The sequence below is a fragment of the Nicotiana tabacum genome, chromosome 14 (genome assembly GCF_000715075.1).
Source record: "Nicotiana tabacum cultivar K326 chromosome 14, ASM71507v2, whole genome shotgun sequence".
NCBI lineage: Eukaryota > Viridiplantae > Streptophyta > Magnoliopsida > Solanales > Solanaceae > Nicotiana > Nicotiana tabacum.
Genome location: NC_134093.1, coordinates 11,825,407 through 11,835,048, shown reverse-complemented (window position 1 = coordinate 11,835,048; position 9,642 = coordinate 11,825,407). Strand labels below are relative to the sequence as shown.

Here is a 9,642-nt window from a genome sequence, read left to right as displayed (position 1 = left end):
CTAGTGATATTGTCCGCTTTGGGCTTAAACCCGTATGACTTTAAAACGCGTCAGTAGGGTCTAAGGCTTGTTAACTTATATACTCAACATTCTTCTTGTATTTTGCCGATGGGGGACTTTGTCTAAAGACTGGAGTGTTACATACACCCCATCTTATGACACAGTGTCCTCGCTGAGGTTTGCCCCACCGCATGAGATTCCCCTAGACTCAGCATCGAGGTTTGCCCCACCTAACTAGAATTTTTGCCTGAACTCAGTTGAACTCTGACCTACCAGCGGCAAGGCTGACACAAGAGTGGCTCTGATACCATATGTAACCGTCCATCCCGCTAGTGATATTGTTCGTTTTGGGCCTAGGCCCGCACGGCTTTAAAACGCGTCACTAGGGTCTAAGGTTTGTTAACTTATATACCCAGCATCTCTCTTGCGTTTTACCGATGTGGGAACGTAATATCATGCAAAGTTGTAAACTTGGAGTTTGAAGCGTTCCAATGGAGGTGTGCGCTTTTAGAAATTCACTGACAGGGAATCTTGGCCTAACTGGTAAAGTTGCTGCCATTTGACCAGTAGGTCTCAGGTTCAAGTCGTGGAAACAATCTTTTGCAAAAATGCAGGGTAAGGCTGCGTATAATAAACCCTTGTGGTCTGGCCCTTCCCGAACCCCGCGCATAACGGAAACTTAGTGCACCGGACTGCCCTTTTCTTTACTGACCAACTAATGAGATTCACTTCAGGTAAACCCACTAAGAGGGTAAAAACGGTCTCACCAAGAAGTTCTTTATTCCAAGGACACGAACCCAAGAACTCACTTCAAAAGTGAGAGATCACAACCATCCTACCACTCCATGGTAAGTAGTGTGACTTATTATGCAAACTTGGAGTTTGAAGAGGACAATTATATGGACATTGATTTGACATTAATGGAATGATATTCGAAACTCTGATGGGACTTATGTTAAATGGTAGATTTTGTCCCTGTTGTTTAGATTCAATCAGAGATACTTGAATTAATATCATAATGTTTGAATTCATTGTTCAAATAGCTCATCTGTTATGCCCTTGGTTGAAGGGTTAAAAATCTTACCAGAAAATTCGAAGCACCAAGCGAAAGAAATCCATTATCTTTAGATATCTGCTATGGAGAAAGAACAGTACTGCAAGAATATTTTTATGTTTGCAAGTAACAGTAATGCAAGGTTCTTATAGCTTCAATAAATCAAGGACAGAATTGGTAAGCCTGTAGTAACATATATTTTGCATTTTTGAGGTGAATTCATGTTTACTATTACAAGTAACCAGTACTTTTAATGTCCAAAAGCTTGCTCAACTAATCACATTTAAATGTATGTACAACAACATATGTCAGCTGAAATATCATGAAATAAGGTACCTTGTGTGTTATGACATTACATGCCCCAGATCCCTCGGGCTGATGCCGCTTTGTTGCTTGGTCGTGATGTTAGTTCGTATAGTATTCTGGAAAATATGTCCGAGTATCTTGGGTCACCAAAAAGCATCTCTGCAAATGCATTTTCATACACTAGTAGAAGAGGCTTGTTCTGTGGCTCTGATACAAGGTTTTCTAAAATAGTTGCCGCTTTCCTGCACACTTCTGGCACCGGATGTGGCATCTTAATAACTTTCAACAGTCTATCGATAGCCCTGAAGTTCAATTTAGTGGATAAGTCATTTAAATGTAAAAATCAATAAAGATATTGTGACTAGGTCAGTTTGCCTGTCTTACCATCGTTCACTAGCCAGCTTCAAACGGCAGTCCATATTTATTTCGGCAAGGTTATATAATGCACCAACAGCAGCTGCTTGAGCATCAGTAGCAGGTTGGCTCATGATATCAACTAAACGTTTATATATCTGCAATGCACAAATTAAGGTCAATGGGTTTATTGAATATTCACATAGTACATCTGTCAAAAAGGAAGGACATCAACCTGCGAAGCAAAAGGAAGTAGGAAAGGTTCATTATCAGGATTTATTATAACACGACCAATTAATTCAGCTGCAGCACAATGCCAGGCCTTGACAGCAGATCCCAACACTCCCATGAGAGCCTGGACTGCACGTTTCTCCCTGGATAAGGATCGAGAAACTCAATTACAATTTTGACATACAATAACTGAAATAACAAGTACAAAGTCACAAACTTACGTTATTTTGATAAAAGAAGGTTTCGAGGAACTGAAGATCCGGAGATCTATCAAAGGACCTATATTCACTATTGTCTCGAGGGCATTTGTGACAAGTTCTTCATCCTCTGTTAACATAAGAATCCAAAGATGACAAAAAGCATAAGAAGCATGCTCAAAAGAAAATTACAGAGAACACTTAACATTCAGGTTAAGAGAACCGCATTTTAACATATTCTTCTCTGTGCAGAGTAGGACTTATCGAATTTGATCTTCTTTTTTTAAGGGGTTCTTTTATAGGGCAGGAGGGGCATTGGGATGCAGGATGAATGTAAAGTCTATCGAATTATGGAATCAGTCAAGACATCATTGGAGACTAGGAATAATAAAAATAGCCAGGCAGGTACACTAAAGTCAATGTGTTACACAATGGACTGACTCTTCTAATGGATTCCAAGCCATTTCTTTAGACTTCACCAAGCTAGTAGAGCAACATTATATTCAAGTTTTACATTGAAAGTATCAACTAAAACTGCATGAGTACATCCAATAGGTTGATATGAGTGTGTGTGTGTGAGAGAGAGAGAGACTGACTACCAGGTACAAAACCTATATCGCGGACTGGAATATGTTTGAAAGGTTTGGATAGGTTTTCAATGGAGACACAAGGCATAATTTCCACTTCAATGAGAGAAATTAAACCCGGAATATTCATTGGCTTAGCAGGTCAATTGGAGACATCAACTCATCAAGAAAGACAATATCAAAATCTAGCCAAATTATAACCATGAAGGCAACTTAAGAAAAAAAGTACCAGATACCACATATGGCAAACATTATAACTTTCCATAATAAAAATGTGCCACTTCACAGATATCAAGCTTGTAAGCACAACACAAAGACCATAAATATTAAACAGAGCTTCTTTCACACCTGTAACATAATCTGCCAGACATTGGAATAGAGTTTCTAAGCAATGTCTATGCTGGCCCATTATGACTTCATTATCGGGCATAAAAGAGAAGTTGCGGAGAATGTTTGAAGCAGCAACAGCGCACTGCTGCTTTTCAGCTCGCCCCTCCTCATCCAAATTAAATAGGCCATCTTCCTCAAACCACCAACCCACAGGGCGAGACTTGGTATTACTCTTCGGAACAGATGAATCTCTGTTGGCAGCTCCAGAACCAGTGCTGTTATCACGTATTACAAACAGTTACAGAGGTCTCATGCGCTGGAAATAAAGAACGTAAAAAAAATTTTAAAGTAATAAAGGCATATAAAAGAAGAGACCAGGAGATTGAAACCATCCTGAGTTACCTAGGATTAGGTACAGATTCATTCAAGTTCAATGCTTCATATCCAATTCCAAATCCAGTAACAGCTGAATTTGCACCCAAAAGCCGCACACGAGGTGCCTTTACAAGTACCCTTGGTAAGGCTATATCACGCCAATCATCTATCTGTTTAACAGAATATTGACATTATTGGCATGATAATAAAATAAATAGTAAAGAAAAAATAGAAGTTACATGGGAATCACACGTTGTGTGGTAGATATCAAGAAACATACAACTTGAAGCAAAGCATCAAGCAATCCAGGAATTTTGGCAAGAGGAGTCGCATCCTTGCGGATGTCATCTTTCTCCTTGAATGATAGCAAAGTGAGGGTATTTAGTGCCCATGTCAGCTCACCCTTTAATCCACTTTGAAGTGCCAGAACAATCCTTTTATTATTCTGTTCTGGTAAAGTAAAACAAAATTTTAAGAAAAATAAATAATAAGCATGCATAGAATAAAGAGGCTGGCATCATCCTATTTCCATAGCCTTATCAAAAATAAATGCATCTAATCTTTTCTCAAATTCAACATGTAAGTCAATTTTTCAGTACGAACATCCTCTTATATAAATCTTGAAGGAATTTTAGCTATATAGTTAGTTGAGATTAAAAACAATCCGGTTCCCTTGGCTTGGGTTGAATATATGAAAAGCAAATACCTTCCTTCTTACACATGCAAATTATACGCATTACTCTTTTACTTTGTTCTATACCTAGTTTGGTGATCATAGAATCATATATCAGTACACAATGTCAGTACTCAGTCCATTCACTCCCATAATTGAATCTAAATGAGTAAGTAATCAATGCAGTCAAATCATGTGCTTCAAGATTTATAGTGTTGAGACATAATTAAGTACATAAAGGTGTGCTCTCTCTAGCAACTTAAGCTTTTATATGAGATCGTAACACATTTCAACATGGTATCAGAGCAGGCAAAGGTCATTCAAGTCTCACTGCCATCAATTATAAAAAAGAATTTTCACGTGTTTGGCCCAAGAAAAAGAATCAGGCCCCGCACATGAGGAGACGTATTGAGACATAATTAAGTAAATAAAAGTGTGTTCTCTGTCTAAGTTGCTCGGACTCGGGTGCGGGTGTCCGATACGGGTGCGGATCTAGAGGTCAGATCCTTCATGATCTAAATTTACAGATTCGGGGGTACGGATCCAGGTACGGATACGGGTGCGGGGATTAGGCTAAAAATAATTTAATTATTTAAAAATAGAGTTATAAAAATATGTCTAAGTTATGAGACATTATGTGGAAAACTTACAAGGTATTCCGAGAAGGAGAAAATATTGAACAAGAGTAGAATTTTAGAAGGAGATAAAAGGAAAAGGACTGACATAGAAATTTATATATACAAGGTATTTCATTTTCTTCCACATCACCCTAGCTTTTGATTTGTTTTCAAAAATCATTGTATCTGTCCCAAATTTCTACGTTGATTTTGGTCAAAGTACCCAAAATCAGTTGACCAGATCCGACACGGATCCCACACCCATACTCACACCCACATCGTGTCGACACGGGTGCGGCACTGAAAGTGAAGAGTCCGAGCAACTTAGCTCTCTGTAATAGCTTAAGCTTTTAAATGAGATGGTCACACAATGCAACATGTAGCATCCCCTCTTACAAGTAGAACGATTTGGCATTCCATTTTCGGCTCAAATCGGCTGGTCATAACAATTTGGACTCTCCATGTTTTCAATTTTATGAAACCTTATTAATACCCTATATCCTTTTGTAAATAAAAACAAAAAGTAAAAGAACCCTTTTATTTCGGAGAACAAATATTAAACGGGCAAAGCAAGTAAAAGAAAAATCATTCCCAAGTTTCAAGACTTCAATGAAGAGTGAGTTCGTCCTTTTGTCCCTAGGTGACGCTACAGATTTGTGAAACTTTACGAAGTAAAGAGGGGTAAGAAAATTGTTGGAGACACAATGATGAGATTCTTCGTATCACACTCGATTTGGGACAATCTAGATCACATCCCAGACAAGAAGCTCATCATGTGTCAGAACATATGGCTTCAAAGAATTTGTCGGTGATGATCATATACTGTCATGGCTTCTTTAGACCTTTGGAAAAAAGAAAAAGAAACTTATTCGGCCCATCAGCCGAAACTGAAACTGCAATGATCCAGTAGGAACTGGGTCAATTGGAACATTACCTTCAAATGAAAAGATGTAATACCCACCAATTACTACTCCTTCCATCCCAATTTACATGGCACTCTAATAGTTTTGGGACGTCCCGAAATGTTTGACATTATTCAACTTAAATCACTTTCGCAAATGTCATTAAACCATTCAAATTGCAAAGTGACGTCATCGTTTATTTATCAAACTAATTTATCACCCAAGAGTGTAATATTTTCCTATTATTACGTACGTCATAGAAGCTTTATTCACATTGCTTTCTATTTATGGGCTGAAAGTTCCAGATTGTTAATTATCAAGTGGAATGAAATTCTCTTGAGCTTCAAGTTTGCTCCATTTTCTCTCCAAATTTTCGTTGTTCAATTTCGAACTTTACACACTATAAGAGCCAGACCCATACTAATTCTTGGGTTACCTAATGTTGGACTTCCATTGTCCATGCTCTAAATGTCTAGCAGTGTCCCGCATTGTTGTGGGAATGGTCTGTTGTCTCCTTATATGGTCTTAGGCAATCCTCACATCTTAGGTCCATTCTCTTTACAGACACATTCCAATCAAACAACATCAACCTTCACCGTTATATTTCAAATCCCTAAGCTCAAAAAGGCTGATAGGATTTACAATTCACAACAAGAAACCCCAAAACTTTATTTAATCTAATAAAAATTTAAACTTGAAAAAGCATCAAGAAGCTTCATTTATAATCCCCAGATAGAAAATTCACATAGCCTCGATCCCTTTTACAACTTTTTACACCAATAAAAATTCATGGATAATGTATTCAAAGTTCAGTACTCCATATATATGAGCAAGATCGTTGGGACTAACCAGCGAAAGCAGAGTGGACTTGCAGGGAAGGGCCGAGGAGTGTTGAAGGAGCTGCTGAGTCAGCTGCTGCAGCCGCCGCGGCTGCAGCGGCAGCGTTGCTGCCTCCGCTTCCAAACGGCCGACCCCTTTTCGCCGGCGGTGCGGCGGAGCCACCCGTTGATCCGCTTAGCTTCGATTGCTCTCTTTTCTGCATTCTCTTTTCTCCTACGTTGTTCCAACTGTGAAAACTGAAAAGTCAAAGAACTTGGTACGAGGAAGTCAGGTTTCGGATCTTACTAGAACTATGGGCTTAGTATTTTACTTGGCCCAAGTTAGAGCCCATGGACTTAAGTATAGGATATGGGCCAATTTCAAACCCTCGTCAACTGAAAAATGTATTATTGGGCCTTGAGGACGAAGTTGTAGTTGAAGTTAGAAAGAAAAGAAAAATAAATAGCCGGTCGAATTCACTATTTACTTTTTCTAGTCAGTATACATAAATTATACATAAATTATATATATATTATACATCTGCCGACTATTGTAAGTTTAAGCGCTTGGGTAGGCGGTTATTTAAGTTAATTCTTCAAAAATTGAACCCAAATAGTCGTCTCCAAACCGTTTAAATTAAATCATATAATATATATGTAAAAATGTGTATAATAAATATATAATCTATGTATACCAATTTAAAAAAAAAAGGGTTTCCTTTAGTAATTTGCTCTCCAAACGGCTCTTTCTCTCTCATCGCTTTCTCTCTCCCCGATGGTTCTCTCTTCTATCTATCTACTGTAATTCCACCGGTGTGACTGCCGGCAACCACAGGTAAGTCATCCTCTCTCCCTCCCTCCACATCTCTCCTCCATCTCTCCCCTCTCTTCCTCATCCCTTCTCTCTCTTCCCTCTGTCTCTGTGACGCGTCTGCCCAGCGTCAGTCACCGCCAGAAATTTCTGGCCGGCGACCCCAATCGCATCTCCTCTGTATTTCTTCTCCTCTCTCCCTCCTTCTCTCTTATCCCCCTAAGCCCGACCCTCTTTCCCTACTGCTCGTTTTCCCAAAGTTTCTTGTGCCCAAATTTCAGTCCCAAAACCCTAGCATCCCCGCCAGCGACCTCCCCTTGTTGTCCCCCCCCCTTCGTATTTGTCCAGGTCCACCCCCGCGACAGGATGATACCCCCCTATTGGTTTCGTGGTGGTTGTGTGTAATTTTTTAGGGAACTAGTTGCAGCTATCGAGACGAGCGCGAGGTGTACGGGCAAGCAGAGCAATCACCAGCTGGTGTTTGCAAAGGTTGGTGAGAGTTGGAAGGACGTACGGCGGATTTTGTGACCTCGGGTGTGCACCAAGTAATATCTCCAGGTTCTTTCCATCGGGAGTTGGTACCTCCCGCTTTCATGTCCCTCTCTTTGTGATAGTTAAATTGTGGAAATTTAGTTAGCATTAGTTTAAGCATATTATTTGCGTACTTGTAGAGGCTACTTATTATCTTATAGTCGGGTCCTATTCTGTGTGAGTGATTTTTCATAGTATGTAGCAGGTACAGTGGTTGTGGTCTGGGATGGTAGAGTAAGTTCATGTCCTCGGGGGGTGGGAAGGGAGTGGGGAGGGGGTCAGAGGGTGGGACGAGAGGCAGGGAGGGTAAAGGGAAAAAGGGAGCTTGTAGGTTGAGGATTAGATCGTGGAACATAGGCACATTGACAGGTAAGACTATTAAGTTGGCGAAGATTCTCTAGAAGAGGAAGGTCAATATAGCTTGTGTCCAGGAGACTAGGTGGGTAGGGTCGAAGGCGAGGAATGCGGACGAGTATAAGTTGTGGTACTCTAGGCTTGCGAAGTGTAAGAATGGAGTAGGTATCTTGGTGGATAGGGATCTTAGAGAGTCTGTGGTTGAGGTTAGGCAAGTGAATGATAGACTAATGTTTATTAAGTTGGTGATTGGTGAGTGCACCATCAATGTCGTTAGCGCTTACGCGCGCAAGCGTGCTTGGATAAGGAGGTTAAAAGGCGTTTCTGGGAGGTTTTGGATGAGATTGTGCATAGTATTCCACCTGCTGAGAGGTTATTTATAGGAGGGGATTTCAATGGCCATATTGGATCGGCTGTTGATGTCTATGGCGAGGTGCATGGTGGCTTCGACCTTGGGGATAGGAACAGATGAGGTACCTCGCTGTTAGATTTCGCTAAGGCCTTCGAGCTGGTGATTGCAAACTCTACTTTTCTGAAGAGGGGGGAGCATTTGGTAACTTTCCAAAGTTCAGTAGTGAAGACCCAGATTGATTACCTCATCCTCAGAAGGTATAATAGAGGGTTGTGCAAGGATTGCAAGATTATCCCAGGCGATACCCTCACGACTCAGCATAGACTCTTAGTAATGAACGTCGGTATTATGATAAGGAGGAAGAAGAGGCATGCTCATGGTCGACTGAGGATTTATATAGGGAGCCTTAACTAAGGATAAAACCTAGGAGTTGAAGGGGAGGCTATCAGTTATGGGAGCTTGGAGGAGTAGTGGGGACACGAGCGTTATGTGGTCAACGACGGCGAACTATGTTAGGGAGGTAGCGAGAGAGGTGCTAGGGATATCTAAGGGTTACTCTGGCAGGCACCAAGGCGACTGGTGGTTGAATGACATAGTCCAAGTCAAAGTGGACGCGAGGAAGGTAGCATATATGAAGTTAGCAGGGAGCACAAGCGAGGAGGAGAGGATAGAGAATAGAGAGAGGTACAAGGTAGCGAGGAAGGAGGCAAAGCTGGCGGTCATGGAGGCTAAGAATGCAGCGTTTGGTTGCTTGTACGAGGAATTGGGGGAAAAGGCAGGGATAAGAAGTTGTTTCGGCTGGCTAAGGTGAGAGAGAGGAAGGCTCGGGATCTAGACTAAGTAAGGTGCATCAAAGACGAGGATGGTAGAGTATTGATGGGGGAGTCCCAGATTAAGCAGAGATGGCAGACGTATTTTCATGATCTTCTAAATAAGGATGGGGCCGGGATATAGTGCTAGGGGATTTGGGGCATTCGGAGAGTCTCCGAGACTTTAGGTATTGCAGGCGCATTAAGGTGGAGAAGTTCGCATGGGCTTTGCGTAAGATGAGTAGGGGTAAAGCGCCCGGGCCAGACGAAATCCCGATTGAGTTTTGGAAGTGTGTGGGTAGAGCAGGCTTGTAGTGGCTAACCGGGTTGTTCAATGAATT

General features: G+C 41.1%; 1 protein-coding gene across 1 annotated transcript; it reads right to left on the bottom strand.

Annotated features, from left to right (window-relative positions):
• Positions 1-1,235: 1,235 nt before the first annotated feature.
• LOC107804220 (armadillo repeat-containing protein LFR-like) lies at positions 1,236-6,716 on the bottom strand. The gene is made up of 8 exons (XM_016628070.2): positions 6,476-6,716; positions 3,715-3,884; positions 3,462-3,604; positions 3,078-3,334; positions 2,167-2,272; positions 1,950-2,088; positions 1,745-1,872; positions 1,236-1,662 (listed from the first exon to the last, which is right to left on the bottom strand). The coding sequence occupies exons 1-8, from the start codon at positions 6,666-6,668 to the stop codon at positions 1,407-1,409; spliced, it is 1,392 nt and encodes a 463-aa protein (XP_016483556.1). The 5' UTR covers positions 6,669-6,716; the 3' UTR covers positions 1,236-1,406.
• Positions 6,717-9,642: the final 2,926 nt, after the last annotated feature.

What these genes read in the sequence shown, in the direction of transcription:
- LOC107804220 (XM_016628070.2), bottom strand. Translation starts at nt 6,668, where the DNA reads ATGCAGAAAAGAGAGCAATCGAAGCTAAGCGGATCAACGGGTGGCTCC. An exon ending in GAATCTGTACCTAATCCTAG is followed by an intron (nt 3,335 to 3,461) that starts GTAACTCAGGAT and finishes ACGTGATAACAG; the next exon opens with CACTGGTTCTGGAGCTGCCA. An exon ending in AAGCTGGCTAGTGAACGATG is followed by an intron (nt 1,663 to 1,744) that starts GTAAGACAGGCA and finishes ATTGAACTTCAG; the next exon opens with GGCTATCGATAGACTGTTGA.